We start from the raw sequence: 18,616 nt of genomic DNA on the forward strand, positions 1-18,616 counted from the left end.
GGTCCTGCGCGGGGAATCTGCTTTTTCGGGCCCAGAAATAGTACGGTGATGCGCTCCGTTTGAGTCGCGCTCGCCGCGATGTGTCAGATGCCACGGAGCGTCGCAGATGGTGTCAGAGTTTCGTGATTCATCTCTAAGTAACGGGCACACGCGGAGACGTACCGCGTACGAAGCGATTTCACCTACACGCTCTCGCGCGCACACACACACACAGACGGTACGCACAAACATATGTGTGCATATACACACGCGTTACACACAACTAGCGTGGGAGCACATGTGCGGCTCAGGCCAGCTGGAAACAGCCTTCTGTCGGGTAGGTTATCCTGATACGCCTGTGTCATTCAAATACCCAAAGCGGAGCAGAGGACTCAAAAATTAAATGAGGGAGGCACTTCAGCTTATTAAATTGCTTAATATTATTTTTTTGTAAATACAGTGTCAGAATGTTTGGGGCCTTATAATTCAACGTAACACCAACCCACGGTTGCCACAGTTAGACGGTGACCTCCTAATGCAATCATTTACCGTCAATTAGGCCACTATCACTAATTAAAGCCAGGGGTGGGCAGTTCCTGCCCTGAAGGGGCCGGTGTGTATGTAGGTTTTTGTTTTCACTAATTGCCCTGGCTAAACGAGCTGATTGGCTGTGCACACCACCGCTGGATCGCTCATAGATTAGATCACAGTAACATGTTTCAGAGAGGGACACGAGGACAGTCTTCGGCTGTTTATCAAAGACTTGTGTTATGTGCTTACATGCAAGAAATGTAGAAAAAATGTCGGATGGTGTGAATGTTGGGGCTAATTAGTTAATTAAGGCCAGAAGTTGGCTTGGAAACCAGAAATGCCTATGGCCCTTGTTCCCCACCACTGCAGTAAGTGAACCTCTTACCCCAGGGCCTGATGAGCCTCTATAATGAGCCCCAGACGTGAGAAGGAGCTTTATGGGGTTCCTGTAGCGTGATGCGCATTATAACCCAAATGAGTGGGCGCATTACCCTGTGCTCTCTTTGCTGTCGAACCCCTGAGTAAGACGGGACGTCCTGCGCATCTTAAACAGCATGCCTCTGTGCGGGAGACGTGCTTATAGATCAAAGAAATAACAGAGCAAAGAACCGTTTTTAAGAACTGCAGGGAAAGAGTGTGGATTGGGCTGTCTGAGGGGGCTCAGGGGGTGGGGGGGGTTGGAGGCTGTGGGTGACAGGGTTGGTTTTGTTGGCACAGCGTGTTCGTAGGAGTGCTTTGTATAGGAGGTGCTGTAATCTCTGTTCGTTTCTTATTTCACGCGCTTGGCATTAAAAACAGTCGCTTGGTTCATGATCTCTGACGGCCCTTCTCAGTTGGTGAGTGCTTTGATGGCATGCACCACCAGCACTTTCGTTTTTGTTTAACTGGAGGATGGGGTGTGTGTGTGTGTGTGTGTGTGTGTGTGTGTGTGCGTTTGTCTGTTTTTGTGTGTGTGTGTGTGTGTGTGTGTGTGTGTGTGTGTACGTGAGAACATGTGTTTGTGTTTGTTTGTTTGTGTGTGTGTACGTGTGTTCATGTTTGTGTGTTTGTGTGTGTGTGTTACGTGAGTGTGTGTTCATGTTTGTTTGTGTGCGTGTGTGTACGTGCACGTGTGTACACGTTCATGTTTGTGTGTGTGTGTATGCGAGCACGTTTGTTCATGTTTGTTTGTGTGTGTGTCTGTGTGTTTGTGTGTACATGTGTATGTGTGTTGATGTTTGTGTGTGTGTGTGTGTGTGTGTGTGTTACGTGAGTGTGTGTTCATGTTTGTGTGCGTGTGTGTACGTGTACGTGCGTACACGTTCATGTTTGTGTGTGTGTGTGTGTCTGTGTGTTTGTGTGTACATGTGTATGTGTGTTGATGTTTGTGTGTGTGTGTGTTACGTGAGTGTGTGTTCATGTTTGTGTGCGTGTGTGTATGTGTATGTGCGTACACGTTCATGTTTGTGTGTGTGTACGTGAGCACGTGTGTTCATGTTTGTCTGTGTGTTTGTGTTGATGTTTGTGTGTGTGTGTGTGTGTGTGTGTGTGTGGGGACCCTATACAGCCTCCCCGTGTTTAATTGACACCTTTGATGTAGCACCTGCACCTCCCTCTGGCGCTGAGCTCACGTCAGACGTACGCAGGAGGCGCTCTGCCTATGATTGCGCGCTAGCGATTACTACATACCGCCCCAGCCCACTCCTCCACACTTCATTCAGCTCACTGTGGCAGAGCTGAGCTGAGCTTCGAGCAGATCGCTCCCGGTCTCCGGCATGTTGCAGTGCATAGAAGGTAAGGGTTAGACCCCCCTCCTCCCCGCCGTCCCTCCCTCCATCCATCCCTCCCTCCCTCACTAATTCCCTGGGTCTCTTGCTGCTGGCGTGGTTTGTGTTGAGGAATGCTTGTTAATCTTTCATTTTCTCCTTGGGGATTTTTTTTTTTTTTGCTTTGATGAGCTGGGATTGTTCCCCTCTCCGGTAATTTTATTTGGCAGCAGTTCGGAAAAAGATTCTCTGAGCAGGTGGATTTCTAGTGCTGCTTGTGTGGTTGTGTGTGTAGGAGTTGGTTGCATCTACTCTTAAAGTGTGTGAGGGATGTTGTTGTTTTTGCTTGTGTGTGTTCATCCGGTAATGAGCTGATCGATTCTTAACTATAGCTTGTGTTGAATGAAATCTGTTGGCTGAGATGCTTTGTGTTGATCTGGCTTTGTAAGGGGTGGGGGGGGGGACGGTGATCTATGTTGGGGTTTATCGTGTTGTACAATCAGGAGGGGTGATAATTTTGTTAAGTCAAGCTCCGTTTGTCTTGTTGATGAAATATCTGCGCTGTGATTTCTGCCTGACTGGAATTTTTCACTGAGAGCTTTTGCGTTCCTAAGCCTGCCTTCAGTATGCTTTTGATTTTCATTCAAAGGAAAATAGCTGAGAAATAATATACATAACTTGATCACATAACTTGTTCTCTTTTTTGAGCTGGAATGAGAGAGGAAGGAGGAGGTGCGACTGAATGTTTGTTTTTGGGTCAGTATCACAACCACAAGTAGTGTGTGGGCTGCACTCAAAGGCATTCATAATATTGTTTCTATCTTCCTTTACTTTAAGTTGTTAATTCCCTCTCTCTCTCGTTTGCTCTCTCTCTCTCTCTCCCTGTCTCTCTCTCTGTCTCTCTCTCTCTCTCTCTCTGTGGTTCTAGTCAATGGGAATGCGGGCAGCCAGCTGTCCACTCCTCGGTCGGGGAAGTCCCCCAGCCCCTCCCCCACCAGTCCAGGAAGTCTCCGAAGACGTCGGGTAAGGGCCGTTTCCCACAATCCCCTTCTTTACTCCGACACTTTGTATCTTTCCAAATACTAACCATGAAATGATGGAATGATGATCTGGGATTTTTACTGGAGAGCCAGTGCTCAGCAGAGCTATATTTTGCCTAAAAGTCTCCACCAGCTTATTCTGCTTGTGGAATATGTATGTGGGCTGATCGTGCGATAAAAATGGTGTGACTGCAGTCGGTCCTCTGAGTGGAAGTGGCATTCTGTGTTTTTAGGATATAGTCCAGTCAGAAAAGCTAACGTAGAATCCCCAACGTTGAGATTCAGCATGTGAAGCAAGACCAAGAGCTGTCCAGATGGCTTTCAGCCGGTGAAGTGAACCACCCCATGTCAAATTACAATAATGACTTCAGGCCACTCATGCTTTTCAAAAAATAAACAGTTTTACTTTGGATCTGGGCTCCCGCCCTCAGATTATAGTCCCCATGCTAAAGTTTTTAATTTGGACTTCATTTCAAATCCTTACAACTGTCACATTAAGACCGAGTAATCTCCAGGCTGTTCTAAATTGAGACATCATTGCTCTGCATTAGTTTTGCCCGAAAGGAAGCTCCCTAAATAATAAAGCTGTGCAGTGTGTTAGCTCAGTTTGGTGCACCAGTAATCAGATCTGAGATTCACTTTGAGTCATAATCGGCTTACTCTTTCCCCGGACAAATCTGTGCTGACTGATCTGAAATTCGTCACACGAGTTAGGAGAAAAAGCTATAGACAAAATGGCGGCATTTGAATTATCAGGGCGTGAATATTTTGTCACCATTGTATCAGTATTGTTTGTATATTAGACATCGGGACAATACACACATTTGATGAGTCTTTATATGTATATCAAAGCTTTGACATTTAGTGTTTGGCAGCCAATTACAGGAGTTTGGTTTCAAAAGTATAGAGGGTGCACTCCAGTCAATAAATAATGCTTAGAAAATTATGGCTTGGGCTGTAATACTAGGCTTCATTTGTTGATTTTAAAAAAGACCAAAAGATAATGAAAGCAGGATATTTGGAATCCATTAAAAGTCAGACCCTGCCATTATCTGTGGTTTCCCACTGGGGAATCGTTTGATGAGCCCAACGCAGTGTTGCTGGGTGATTTCGTGAAGCTGGCAGATTAATTCGGACCGCCGGTGCTCAACGTTGCCTGAGGTCATGTGATAACTTCTACTTCCTGTGTTGCTTGGCCTCGGGAGGTTTAAGGTTTGGGTGGTGGAGGGGTGGTTGGGAGCTTACAGTCATTGTTCTCAGCCACCCGTCCGCTTTGCTGGTTCCATGAAGTAACGCTCAAGAATTCTACTCGGGCTCTGACTAGAAAGTAACCTAGCAACCACGGAACAGCCTCCAGCAGCAGCTCTGGCCCGCCTCCCTGTTGTGCTGTACTGTGTTGGCTGTGCTTTATCCAAGCTTAGCCTGCTTTAATTACGCGGCCTGGCCAGTGCTGTAGCCTGTATATCCCATACGTTCCCTATCAGCTGCCTCATTGCCAGCTTCCTGATACATATCCCGCACGCCAGGGTGTAATCATTCACTGCCACAGATTTGCTTCAGTTCTTGTGCTCCAGTTAGCATAGCATTGTATCATCTGTGTGTTTGTGTGTGTATGTGCGTGTGTGTTTGTGTATATATGTGGGTGGGTGTATGTGTGTGTGGCTGTGTGTGTGTGTGTGGGTGTATGTGTGTGTGTGCATGCGTGTATGTATGTATGTGTGACTGACTGACTGACTGTGTATGTGTGTGTGCTTATGGGTGTATGTTTTTGTGTGTGTGCATGCGTGCGTATGGGTGTGTGTATGTGTGTGTGTGTGTGATTAAGACAGTGTTGTTGGGTAGTGACGAACCCTCCTCTGGTATTCTCTGTATCTGAGACCCAGGGCAGGGGGAGGGGCTGCCCTGGTGTTGCTGGGTTGCTGCTGGGTTTCAGGTGGGTGGAAAGCTAGGGCTGAGTAGCTCCGCCCCCCAGCTCACCCACTCAGCACTGTGTCACTGACAGGCTCGTCACCCACCCCCCGAGGACTTTGACGATGAGATAATGCCCGCTATGATTTCACTCACTGGTGTTGTGAGGGGGCAGCATAATTAGAAATCAAACTGAAAGGCGAGTTGTGTGTGTGTGTGTGTGTGTGGCCATAAGACACTCCGGCTCCTGTGTGCCACAGACAGAGCATAGAAAGTATGGCGAGTCTCCTCTCTCAAACCGACACATTTGCTCTATTGCGCTGTGCATTTGTCAGAAAGCATATTTCTGGCTGGCTTACTGTATTGTTCCTGCGTTTGACACGTTGCAGTAACCTGCTGTAAAGACCCTGGCAGAACTCCGGAGAAATCTGTTCCGGAATGTATACTGGCTGTGCTCTTAATGCCACAAGCGCTTCTGTGTAAGCCGCATTTCCCCAAACTTACACCCCTGAGCCCCACCGTTCAAAAATGAAAAATAACTTACATCTCTGAATCGGTGAATTTTCTCAGCAGCCTTTCCCACTGCGCCTTGTTCTGCTGTTTGGGGTTATCTTGCTTATGTACACGTGGTGGTGTTTGTTATAATTGAGTTGGAACTAAATCACAAAAAAAGCTTCCAGATAAATAAATTGATATTGTAATTTCACAGTTCTTGCTATGCATACTCAGTATTGTGTAATTCTTGTGTTGTTTATTATTATCAATTGACTCTGAGGTGTCGCATTTAGTATAGTTTTAAAACAATGGTGATCAAGGTTTGTATTCATAAAGCATCTCGGAGTCAGATCAGTACTCCAACTTTTAGATGCTTTATGCTGTCGCACTGACAATGCATAACGCCCGTTGAACAGATTTATATATTTAATTTTAAAAAGCATTAAAAATGCATTTTGGAGTATTCTAAAGCAGGGGTTTTCAACCTTTACTGATTCAGGGACCCCCCCCCAACCTGGCTCAAAGGCATCCAGGGGACCCCACCATAAGTTAAAAAGGTTATTAAATAAAGTTTTGAAATATTTCCCCAAATCTATATAGTCATTGAATTTCAAGTCTGGCCAAGGACCCCCTACAGTACCTTCAAGGACTCCTTATTGAAAGCCCAGGGTGTGAAGTATTTAGAGTACTCTCTTTGTGTGAGATTTGAGTTGTGAAAATGTCACTGCCCAAACTTAAGCTCGGTAAATTTGTCTGGCTGTCCGTTCATCCCTAAATAACCACACTTAAATACAAGGCTGTAACCTCATTCAAAGCTTTGTTTTGATTAAATTCATTTTGCCGGCAATTTTTATTTTTCCAACCCCCGTCCTGCGGCAGAAAAAGCCGCCGTTCTCCGTCTGTTTCCGACCTCACGCAGCATCGGGTCGCCGTGACACCTCAAAGCGTTCCTCTGAAGAATGGCTGATTTCAAAGTCTAATTTCCCACCACCGAAAATAGGAACCGTTCCCGTCTGTGAAATGCCAGCGCCTTTGGTGTATAAACGAGGGCTGCTTTCCGTGAACTGCCGGGCTTTGTTCTTGGATAATACCCGCAACAGGAAGTAACAGACTGAAAAAAAAGAGCAACGCTGAGCTACTTTGTTTGTACTGCTGAGCTAACAACGCTCAACTTATATTGAGAATATAATGAAACATTTGAAATAACTTGAATATAGTTAATTCTTCTTGGGCAGGGCTCAGGGGTGCAGTCAGAGGGGGGCGTAGGTTCCTGTTGGTGGGGGAGGGTGAGGATGTTCTACCCCCGTTGAACCTGCGGCTGTATTTAACATCCCTGTTTCTATTATTCATGTCCAACTGGAGCCGAACGTTATCTCCAGTGGTGATTTCACAGATGGATGCATTCGCTGTGCTCGCTGTGGGAAGCATTTTTATGTGCTGCATGTCAAGAGCGTGCCCCAGTTTCTTAGCTGGGCAAGCGTGTAAGCACAGGACACAATTATGATTATGACCTCAGAATCCGTAACTCCTGTCTGATTCTTTGTTGGGTCATGTGACCTGTCCTTATATGATCTGGGTTATGTGCGGTTAGTATCTAAGCAACTAGCATGATTACAAAATCAAGTAAAGGGCGAATGGAAATGCACTTACGTTTTTTCACTTGACCGGAATCAAGTCAGTTCTGCAGTCTTGGAATTGATTCTTTTGAATGTTTACTTTCAAAATGTATGTCATTCTCAAAGGATCCATTCTGAAGAGCTTAACGTCTTACTGAGTTGTCCTGTTGTTTCTCTGAGGGGGGGGGGTCTCAGAGATTGGTATGCAAAACCTTTCTCCATCCTAGCCCCTCCTTTTCCAGGGCAAGTGTGTAAATGGGTCACCAAAGAGCAGGCCAAGATTTCTCTCTCCTCTCATCTCGTACAGTAGTTTACAGTAGGATCAAGACCATATCAGGAGCTTAGATGCCATTCCACCCACTTCAGACAGAAAGGGACCATATGGACAGTGAGAGAGTGAAGTTTCCTTATGAGTGGGATTGGAATACGATTTCTAAGATGAAAATGTTTTTATACACATTATTCCTATGCATTATTACTGGTGTGTGCTTGTCGCACAGATTGTGCCTGAAATGCTTCTCTTATGTGTGTCTATTTCCATTAATATGTCCCAGCCTGCCTGGGGCAGGTAAGTTCCTGTCAGCTGTTCTAAATGGAAGTACAGGGCAGTGTTAGGTAATACAGTGGGGCCTGACTCTCATTTTTAGCCTCTAATTTACAGAAGATGGTAATGCAGTGTTGAATTTATAATTGCTCATATTCTGTATTTAATTTTATTTATTCTTTGTGATTAAAAAAAAAAAAGATGTTTTACATCAATGTGCATTGTATTGAAGTCCTGTCACACTCAGTTTGCATTGGTCAGATGTAACAAAATGTTTAGATCTATCCAGAATGCTCACCAACAGAAAAGCACACCGCAGTTTTCAGCAAAACAGGAAGTAGTGTCCTTATTTGGGAAAGTCGGTTGGGCACATGATGCATTTCCAGGCATGGCCCCAAACCTGCCTGCTCTGTGCCATGCAGGTATTATTAATGCCTCATGCTTAAACTGTTACCATAGAAACAGAGGTTTTATTACCTTCGGTGCGATCCCTTAGCGGTGAGTGAGGTTGAGAACAGTGAACCAATTGCGACAGACACATAGGGGAGGTGCCAGTCACCCTAATTTACCACGGCTGGCGGTATTTTTATTTTTTATTTTTATTTATTTATTTATTTATTTCATGGAGAGAGAATGTTGTGTTTATGCATTCATTTTTTTTCCCTTTTACATAACTGGAGCATAAAGAAACCCGGTTATATAAGCGCTAACAGGCGCCTCAGTCACATACGTTTCTCTTTTTCAGCGGCTTCCCGCTGCTCTCTGAGCCTCTCCACACCTGTCAGTCTCACGGGTCATGACTCCGTCGCGTGGTAGAACCCACGGAACGCTCGAGCTGCCGGCAGCCAATGAGAAAAGGCTCTGTGCAGAAATGCGTTTTCGCTCAGTAGAACTCGAATTCGAATGGCTCTGACGATAGCCGCCGCGGTCAGAAACCAAAGCCAATGCAGATTCCCGCTCGCTCCCGTTACCTTCGACCGTCTGCGCCGTTATGGCAATCGGATGCGAGAGTGCTTGTGTAACACCCTTTCGCACTTCCTCTTACAGTGTGTGTCTGTTTCTAAGTGGGTTAAAAATATGCCACTTAAAAGCAATGGAGCTTTTTGAAATGCTAAGTGGCTGCCTTCAATGGACGGGATGGATGAACAATGTCTTCTCTAGAATATAAATAATGTTGCTTTGATAATTACCCTATTCCTCTGCATTGAAAAGACTGAGTAGTGACCCGGTTAACCTCTCCTGTAACACTTTGCCCCCCCCCCTTTTACCCCCCAGGGCTCCCAGCACAGTGGGTCCTCGCTGTCCCTGGCTTCCACCAAAGTCTGCAGCTCCATGGACGAAGGGGACGGAGCAGGAAGTGAAGGTACGGTGCTGAATTATTTGAAATATTCCCATAATGCTCAGTGAGGATTTCAGTTTCTGAATTTTCAGCTCAACTGACTGGATTGGAATAGAATTGACCTCAATAGCCGATGGAGATGAAGTCTGAGCTGTGTTGATCAACTCTGTAGGACTTGGTCGAAGAGGCTATTATCTGCAATTCAGCAACATGGAATTTGAAACTGGCATTATTCCATGCAAAGCTTTTAACACGGAGTTTAAAAAGTGATTGACATGTAATCTGAGGATTCTATCGCCTGGTCAAGTTTGGTCGAGGGGCCGAAGCACAGTCATATGTGAATTATTATTCCGAAAAGGACTGGCGGACATTTAACCGGTAACCGTCTCCCCCGCGCCCCTCATTGCAGCGGAGCTGATGGACGAGTACCCCCAGGTGCCCGTCTCCATCGCAGAGCGCTACAAAGTGGGCCGGACGATCGGGGACGGAAACTTCGCGGTGGTGCGCGAGTGCGTGGAGAGGTCCACCGGCAGGGAGTACGCCCTGAAGATCATCAACAAAGGAAAATGCAGAGGAAAGGTAGGACCCTGCAGCACAGGCCACTGCTTGTTTTTTGGGGAAGTGCGCAGCCCTTCTTCAATTGGTTGAGAATGCCTCGGGAGGTGGCGGTGGCCAATGGTTGCAATTGGTTGCAGTGAGGCTTCCTGAGACCATAAATGGGAGAGGCTACTGTTTGCAATCAGTGACTCGCTGTTTTGAACCAATCATTCTGCTTTGCTCTGGAGACCAAAGCCATTTGATTGGTTTTCGTTGTAGCCCCACCCATTGTGGGGCTCATGACCTCACTCCCCCATCACTTTTTGAGTGGCCATTTGCAAGTTGAAGTGAGACATTGGGGAGGGGGTGATAAATAAGGGGAAACCGTGGTTACCTGTGCAATATGGCAAAGCTGTATTCTCTTCCCCAGGAACACATGATCCAGAACGAGGTGTCCATCCTCAGACGGGTGAAGCACCCCAACATCGTGCTGCTGATCGAGGAGATGGACACCTACAGCGAGCTCTACCTGGTCATGGAGCTGGTCAAGGTTAGCGCACACCGCGGCGGCTGCGATCTGCGAGGGCCAAAGCGCTCACGCTCTGACCCTGATCCGTTTCCCTCCGCTAGCTTTCATCCGGCTTGTGTGCTCACCTTCCAGCCTTACCTGACCCCACGGGCACGGTGCTCAGTCACTGATCGTTCTGTTTTTTTTTTACTGCGCTTTCTGTTTTTACTCATGTCCATTTTATTATTTCTGCTAAACTTGTTTGACTACGTACGTTAATTTAATTTGGCTGACGCACTATCGAGAAAATATTCCACTGTGTAAACCAATGCAGTAATAATTATCTCCGTGCCCTTGAGCCATAATAAAGGGGCATTCATTAAAAAAGCCGATAGCGAAAGAGCTATAACATCAATTTTGCCCCGGTAGTTAAGAACTGGCTAGTTCAGCAAATGCTCTGAGAGTGTTAGGTTCAGCGAGGCTGTGTTCGGGGAGTTATGATTTGAAGTTTTGAAAAGGTGTGTGTTCGTTCTGCGTCAGTAGATGTGCAGGAACAAGGATGTGCTGACAGCTGCACGTAGCTTGGTCCATGACTAATCATTGCTCATTTGTTCATACTGAACGTGCTGTACCTTCAATATTTTTTGTTTTTTTTAATACGGAAATAGTTGGAGTGGAGAAAAATGGATTTCTGTTCTTAAAAGGCTCACCTTTTCACATCTCCCCCCTCCCACCTTCCTTTTTAATGACCGTTCCTCAGACAAGAGGAGTCCCCTGTTGAGAAGAGTCTCCATTTTGAGCCTCTTCTCCAATTTGTTCTGTGTAGAGGGATTTTAATAAGCGTCACAAGCCACCGATGTGCAACATTTCTCAGCCCTTTGACAGCATCTTGAATCATCAACATTTTTTAAAATACATGTCTGAGAATGCGGTCTTTTAGAATAAAAGGGTGAAAATATTTAACAGTGCTCACTTCTGGAAGGTCTCTCTAAAAGCTCTGTTTATGAATGAATCTTAGTGTTGCCATATTCAAAGCAGTCTGGATTATACCACCTCCTGCCCTGTGTCATCATACAGTAAACATTAAATTTCAGTGAAATTGAACGGCTCCATTTTTGTATAGAGAAAAGCTATGGGCCGCATAGTAAGCATTTACAGGAGAAAGCAAATTAACAGACATCCAACGATGGGCATAATCAAACCTAATTAATTGCGATAGAACAGAACATATGATAGCTATGATAGCCAGGGTTGGAAATAAGCACATAGTACTGTATATTTTAGTACTGTGTAACGTGTTGGTGTTGTTGTTTGGCACTTTTGGTTGGATTGTATCAGTTCCCTGCGATGGTGTTTGACGGCCCTTTCTCTATTTGTTTGTCCAAAGGGGGGTGACCTCTTCGATGCCATCACCTCTACCAGCAAGTACACCGAGCGCGATGCCAACGGCATGCTGTACAACCTAGCCAGCGCTATCAAATACCTGCACAGCCTTAACATAGTCCACCGTGACATCAAACCAGAGAACCTTCTGGTGAGTGCCGTGTGTGTGTGTCTGTTTGCTGGTTTGTTTGGGGTGTGTGTGTCTGTTTGTTTGTTTGATTGTGTGTGTGTGTGTATCTGTTTGTGTGTGTGTGTTTTTATGTGGTTTTGCGTGTGCGTGCATGTGTGTGTGTGCGCACCTGTGTGCGTGTGTGCAAGCGTGTGCATGTGTTCAAATTTATACGGTTTGTATGTATGCCCATATGCAATTTTTTGAACATCATTTGTGTGTCTGTGTGTCTTCATGTGTGTAACTCTGTATGTTTGTGTGTGTTTATGTGTATGCACAAACATTTTGTGTGTTTGTGTGTGTGTGTGTGTGTGTGTGTGCGTACGTGTGCGAGTTGAATGTTTCTCAGAATACGAGCGCTTATAAATGAGGAGTGAGTCAGATTACCATCCTGAATGGAGGCAGGCTTTTTTTTTTTGCTGAGGGTTACTCCACTACAAAGCGAGTGACTCAGTCACTTCACTGCCCTGGCGACGCAGGCTCTGAAATAGTGTGCTTCCTGCCCTGGCCTCAGTAAGATCTCATTGAGGAGAGCGCTGGAATGGAGGGCTGACTCATTGCTCTTTTCTGAGCGCTGATTTAGCTCGGAGGCCCGGGCGGCCCCGGCTCGTACCGCTCCCAGCCGGAAGCTTCTCTCGCCGCCGGGCGAATCGCGCGCCTCGCCGCTCTCGCCCGCTCGCGAGGGGTCGACGCGGAAGTGCCGCCCACCGCGTCCGCTTACGAAACACCCAGATGTGCGAGCGAGCGTCGCTCCGCGGGCCGACTTCTAAATTCGGTTTGAGATGTGATCTCACCCGTGCCGAGGGGAGAGGGGAGTGAGTCATAGGTTCAAAAAGTGCCGGATGAACAGCGATCATCTGTGTTTCTGAACATAAAACTGAATGCTCCTGGCGGCTTTTTAATATGACAGACACCCCCTTCCACCCCCCACCCCCCCCAAATAAACATACTTTTGAAGAGTCACATCAACTGATCTTTAGAGATCGGACTCATACTTATGCAACTAAAGTAGGGTGTTTTATTTACAAAAATGTCCCCAACTATTATACAAACATTATGTATAATTGAATGTATAATTGTAACTGAATGAATATAGGCCTAATTGATTTGCTGATTCTTATGTATGTATGTATGTATGTGTATATATATATATATATATATACACACATATATACATAGCCTACATAAGAATCAGCACATCAATTATACTCATTCAATTACACCCACCTACTGCCAGCCACTACTCAGAGCAAATGACCTGCTACCGTTAATCGGACTATACCATTTCCATACAATATTCAATTATCTCAGAAGAAATGACAGTATATATTTTCACACATAGATATCATTATACATATATTAATCAGGTCCTACTTTATATCCAATTATTACTATACTAATCGAATCTAATTGGGTACGAGAAAATATTACCGAATACACTATGGTCTCCCCCCGTCTAAAATAGCCCAGTCGTCTTGTCCAGCACTTCCAATAAAATTGCACAGAATCGCGACGTTCCGATGACGTCATTCCAGTTTGAATTTGGAACAAACGGAACAAACGACGGTTGGTAGCAGCTCCTAACCTTTTGTTTATTTAACGTGGTATACTAATAAATCAATTTAATGGTTGAAAATAGATGTGTATGTTTAAGTTACTTGCAGTACATTATGGTGGTGAGCAGATGCTCAGTAGCGAATTTGTTTGAGTTGACAAACCGGCCAACATAAATGGTGCTTACTACATGTATGAAAGCGGCGTACTCGCGCCAAACAATCGCTACCGTAAGCAGATATGATACACAAATAAAACCCGATCGTTTAAAAAAAATAGAATCCCAGCAGGAACGGAGGGTTCGCTCCCTTACATGGTCTCTTTTAATCATTTGGAGGAAATAGCGATTTCCTAGCCCCACAGCTACGGTAAGCCTCTGTTGCAGGCCCTGTACATTTCGTCCTTTTCTCGTTGTGTCTTCCTTTGAAATACTGCCTGACTGAACTACCGCTGTTGGCACCCCGTAGCCTGTCCCATTGCCCTTTGGGCAAAAATCAAGTCTGCACTTTGATTAGTGCGTCGCGTGGTAGCTTTCATACTGTCGATATAGTCTCACGGGGGATAATTGCTTGTGGCTGGGAGCATGTTTTCAGAAATCATTAATTCTAGTCTTTCCAGTTGCAATAAGTGAAGAGGCCTTTTAAGGCTCAGTGGAACATTATGTTATGTAACCCAGCCCTCCAGTGTACAGAATCCAGCAGTTTTCATGCACTGATAAAACTAGTCTCTGCACTGGTATACAAATGTATGCACTGATTGGGCAATACCATCCCTAAACATTATATAGAATCTTCAATGTGAGTACCCCGAGGTTTACTTTGACTGAAGACCCAGCAATTGTGCCTTCTTTGTCCCTCCATTATTGTTATACCTGTTAGCGATGCAGTTAATGTCATAAAATGTTGGCCTTGTAAGATGCTGTGGAAAAGTTAATGTGCCAAATTAATTAAGAACTCTATACGATTTGTGAATTTTTCATTTATGAACAGGAGATGATGAACGATGTTCTCCATTCGGGTGTTTTGCTTTGGGTTCCAGGTTTATGAACACCAAGACGGTAGCAAGTCCCTGAAGCTGGGAGATTTTGGCCTGGCCACGCTCGTAGACGGCCCCCTTTACACGGTGTGTGGGACCCCTACGTATGTAGCACCAGAGATCATCGCCGAGACTGGGTGAGTGCACAGGACTCCGGGTGTCATGTGATGCAGTGCAGTGCTGGTTTCTATTATGAAGCGAAAACACTTGAGATTTGCATGCTATTAATGAAGGAAAAAATATCAATGTATGAATGAATAATTTGTACATTCAGAGGACCATTGGGCAGTGGGTTGGGAAGAAGGACAGAGGACGTATTAATCTGAAATTGATATATATTGAAAATGCTTTTTGTTTTGGGTGGGGGGGGTGTAAATGGAAAGGGAGAAAGTGGTTTCGAGGCTGATGAGGGGTCAGCTGAAGTCTGGTCACAGATTCACAGAGGCCCCATGCTCCCTTCCTGTCTCTACGCATCAACTTCCTGTTTAGACACCCTTCTGACTCTCCCCTCACAGGTACGGCCTGAAGGTGGACATCTGGGCTGCGGGTGTCATCACCTACATCCTGCTGTGCGGGTTCCCTCCTTTCCGCGGGTACGTGGCAGTTACCTTTACTGAGTTTGCCAGTTACCCTCTCCCTCATTCACCAAGACCGTGTCGATACAAGAGTGGAGAGACTTGTGGGTGTGAATATTTTGATAAATACGCTGGATTAATTTCCTTTATTTGTTTATTAATATATATTTGTGTAGGGCCTTGTCAGAAACAAGTCCCCTGTGTGTTCTATACAGAGTGTGTGTCTGGCTCATTTCCTGCACTTGTCTCTAGATGGGCTTCGATGTCAGTTTGTTGACCACCCCAAGACATTACCTCTCTCTCTCTTTTTTCATTATGTTGCGGCTAAAGTTAGCTTGATGTATAAGTCATTTTGCTAAAGGAATTACTGAATTGTTGACTTGCCTACTCCTGATGTTTGATTTTTATTTGTTTTCTGGATAGTATTGTTTATATGCTCCAAGAAACATTAGTTTTCTTGTCTTTAACATTAATTATTTATTCTTTTCATTCTGTCTGAAGTTAATCAGTCCTTGCCTCAGTTGTTATTGAGCCCTTGGCTAGGACACCCACAGAAGAAATGGGTAGAATAATAATGATAATCTTGTCCCCCACTTGGGTGTATGCAGCACTGCAGTACTGCTGGCGGGTGTCCAATGACACAACCCCGGATCGCTGTCTCTTGGTCTGTTTGCTACTTGAGTTAAGTGTCAGTCAAGAGCCACTTGACTAGCATGTCATTAAAACTGACGTGCTATTTACAGATCTAATGCTGCAATTATAGAAAAGTGTTGAAAATTATGAATGTTTTTTTTTCTTCTTTTTTTTCCTGCAGAAGCAGTGAAGATCAAGAAGCCCTCTTTGACCAGATTTTGATGGGACAGCTTGATTTTCCTGTGCCATACTGGGACAATATTTCAGACTCTGCTAAGGTGTGTGTGTGTGTGTCTGTGCATGCGTGTGTGTGTGTGTGTGCCTGTGTGCGCGCGTGTGTGTGTGTGTGCCTGTCTGCGCGTGTGTGTGTGTGTGTGTGTGTGCATGTGTCTGTCTGCGCATGTGTGTTTGTTTGTGTGACTGAATTAGTGTTTCTCAGAATATGGGCACTCAGAAATGGGGAATGAGTCACTGTAGCATCCTGATTGGAGCCTCGGCTTGTTTGGAGAGATTATTCCATTCTGAGTTTGTGTTTCCTGTGTTCCGAGAATGTGTGTGTGTGTGCGCGTGCGTGCGTGGGTGTGTGTTTGTTTGTGTCTTTGTTCTGTGTTCTGAGAATGTGTGTGTGTGTGCATGCGTGCGTGTTCGGTGTACTGTGTCCTGATAATGAGTGTGTTTCTCCCTCCACCTCTACAGGAGCTCATCACATCCATGCTGCAGGTGGATGTGGATCAGAGATACTCCGCTCTGCAAGTGCTGGACCATCCCTGGGTCAATGTGAGTGCCCTCTGCTCGCTGCTGGAGCACACCTGCTAAAGATGCTTCTAGAGATTCTAGAATAAACGTCAGGTGATACAGTGCGATACTGGTACAGTTTATTATTCTGTCAATAGTCTGTAAAAAAATAAATAAAATAAATCTCCTCCTCCTGGCTGCACAGCCTAATAACCTTACCCCTCTCCTGAGCTGTCAGAAAGGAGAGTTACGTAGTGGCCTGTCCGATGCACGTAGAGCGTGTGGATGGCGTGCAGAAAGCAGGGCGTGTCGGTCCGGGTGTTTCCAGCCGTGATTCGAACCCGGGCCTCCTCCTTCTCCCCCCTCTCTCTCCCAGGATGACGGCCTGCCGGAGAACGAGCACCAGCTCTCCGTGGCCGGGAAAATCAAGAAGCACTTCAACACCGGCCCCAAACCCAACAGCACCACGGCCGGGGTGTCTGTCATTACCGTAAGTCCTGCCGCACGTGCACATGCTTACACATGCACACTTATAATGACATGACATACGACATGACATAACATAGCATAACATATGACATGATATGGCATTACATACTGTAGCATAATGATGAGAACAGGGCATTCAGTCCAACTATGCTCGCCACTGAAGGGTACCTAGTGCTCATAATTGCCCTTATATCATTTACACACTAGATAGTATCTGGCGCCGTATCAAGCCTGCTCTTGAAAACCCCCAGAAGTTTCTGCCTCTACTACGTGACCTGGCAAGCTATTCCACACAGTGACTACTCTCCATGTGAAGAAAACTGCATGCACACACACACACAGTCATATACAGTATATGCATACACACACAGTAAGATTTCTGCATGTTACTGACAATTTGTAAAGAACCACTGATATTCATCAATATTCAGGACTAGATTCTTTCATATTGTACTTTATAGTAGTCACTAACTTTACATTAAAAATTGGTGTGGATCTGCTCATGCATGTCACTGATGAGTACATGCATGCTGTCTGTTTCTTCAGACAGCTAATCCTCGATCAGACTTGGAATTACTGATCAGCAGTAGGTTTGTGTACTTAGTATGGACTGCTTTAATGTGGATTTGAGGATGTTTTAATCAGTTAGAAATGCTTCTGATAGTCTGTGATTTGAATCAGTGCGGAACTGCTTGGGGATGTGAGTGTAATGTCAGTGCTGTTTCAGATCAGCCTTCCCTTTGTTCTCCAAAATCCGTCATTGTCTCTCTCTCAGAGGAAGTGATTTTTGTTTGTGGGTTTTTTTTGGGTTGTATTGAAGGGCCCGTGATGTGTAAGAAAGGCCCGAACAGGTGGATAGTCTTTGCAGAGTAGCTCCCTCCCCAGATAGCAAGCGGTTCGGGGCCGGATCTGTGCCGGTTCTGGCCCGAAGTCGGCACTGCCAGATTGGAGTCGGCACAGGTCCGCTTGCTATCTGGGCTCCGGATAGGGCCATGCTCAGAGCTGGTGAATGAGTGGTTTGGAGTCCATTAAGCCCCGCCCCCTGCTCCCTGCCCCTGCCCCCCAGCCCTCAACCCCCCCATCCTGCAGCCGGCCCCCCGCCCCGCCCCGCCCATCTCTGTCTCATTGGCTCTCATGTCGACTCTCCCACTCCTCGCAGGCTTCATCGTCAGCACCACCATCCTCTTCCTCCCGCGAGACCCGCCCGTGTGCGCCTCTTAGCTTCGGCCTCTCTCCTCCTCTTCCTCTCTCTGTTCGATGGACTGTCAGCACTGTTGTCAGGGGTTTGGCCAGCAGACAGACTGGGCAGTGGTCAAGTTACCATTTAAACAGAAAAATAAAAACCAGACCACAAATATTTTACTGGAGATTCTAATTAATACAGCAAAAAAAGGTGTAATTCAGCATTCTTTCCTTTTTCCCCCAATTAACAGATTAGTTTATGATTTCTTCAGGCTTTTTCAGTTATTGGAGGGATCCCTGGGTGATGAAATGTATTTGCCTTCATGCACACATTTGAGCTGGTCAGCTTGGCAGACGGGGCTGCTGTTGGGGAAACTCCAGGTTTATTCAAAGCCGTGGCCCCAGAGTGCTGCCAAAGCTGGTGCTTTTACGCAGGGAGACGCCTCCCCAGTGTGTGACTGAGAATCGTCCTCCATCGGACGCTTCTGCCATTTATTTCTTTGTCTGAATCCAGGGACGATGCACAACCTTCACGTATTTACTGTTGAAAGTGTGGTGTCTTCTGTGTCCTTGGAGTTTGTTACGGAGTAGTCAGAATGCTTTAGTCCGCCCATGGAAC

The 18,616-nt window shown here is 45.8% G+C and overlaps 1 protein-coding gene across 4 annotated transcripts in view; it reads left to right on the forward strand.

The window, feature by feature from the left end:
* dclk1b (doublecortin-like kinase 1b) overlaps nucleotides 1-18,616 on the forward strand; it is a 74,761-nt gene that overhangs the window by 52,664 nt on the left and 3,481 nt on the right. For 2 of the 4 annotated variants that reach the window (XM_064302201.1, XM_064302202.1), the window contains exons 6-15: nucleotides 3,184-3,278; nucleotides 9,134-9,221; nucleotides 9,607-9,776; nucleotides 10,165-10,284; nucleotides 11,630-11,776; nucleotides 14,387-14,520; nucleotides 14,899-14,976; nucleotides 15,773-15,869; nucleotides 16,288-16,368; nucleotides 16,703-16,816. In XM_064302201.1, the coding sequence (XP_064158271.1) occupies nucleotides 3,184-3,278; nucleotides 9,134-9,221; nucleotides 9,607-9,776; nucleotides 10,165-10,284; nucleotides 11,630-11,776; nucleotides 14,387-14,520; nucleotides 14,899-14,976; nucleotides 15,773-15,869; nucleotides 16,288-16,368; nucleotides 16,703-16,816 (1,124 nt within the window). Of the gene's footprint in view, nucleotides 1-2,178; nucleotides 2,284-3,183; nucleotides 3,279-9,133; nucleotides 9,222-9,606; nucleotides 9,777-10,164; nucleotides 10,285-11,629; nucleotides 11,777-14,386; nucleotides 14,521-14,898; nucleotides 14,977-15,566; nucleotides 15,640-15,772; nucleotides 15,870-16,287; nucleotides 16,369-16,702; nucleotides 16,817-18,616 lie in introns of those variants that run through there. The other 2 variants (XM_064302205.1, XM_064302204.1) reach the window with 2 other exon arrangements.

This window comes from Anguilla rostrata, chromosome 12 (assembly GCF_018555375.3).
Source record: "Anguilla rostrata isolate EN2019 chromosome 12, ASM1855537v3, whole genome shotgun sequence".
Taxonomy (NCBI): Eukaryota; Metazoa; Chordata; class Actinopteri; order Anguilliformes; family Anguillidae; genus Anguilla; species Anguilla rostrata.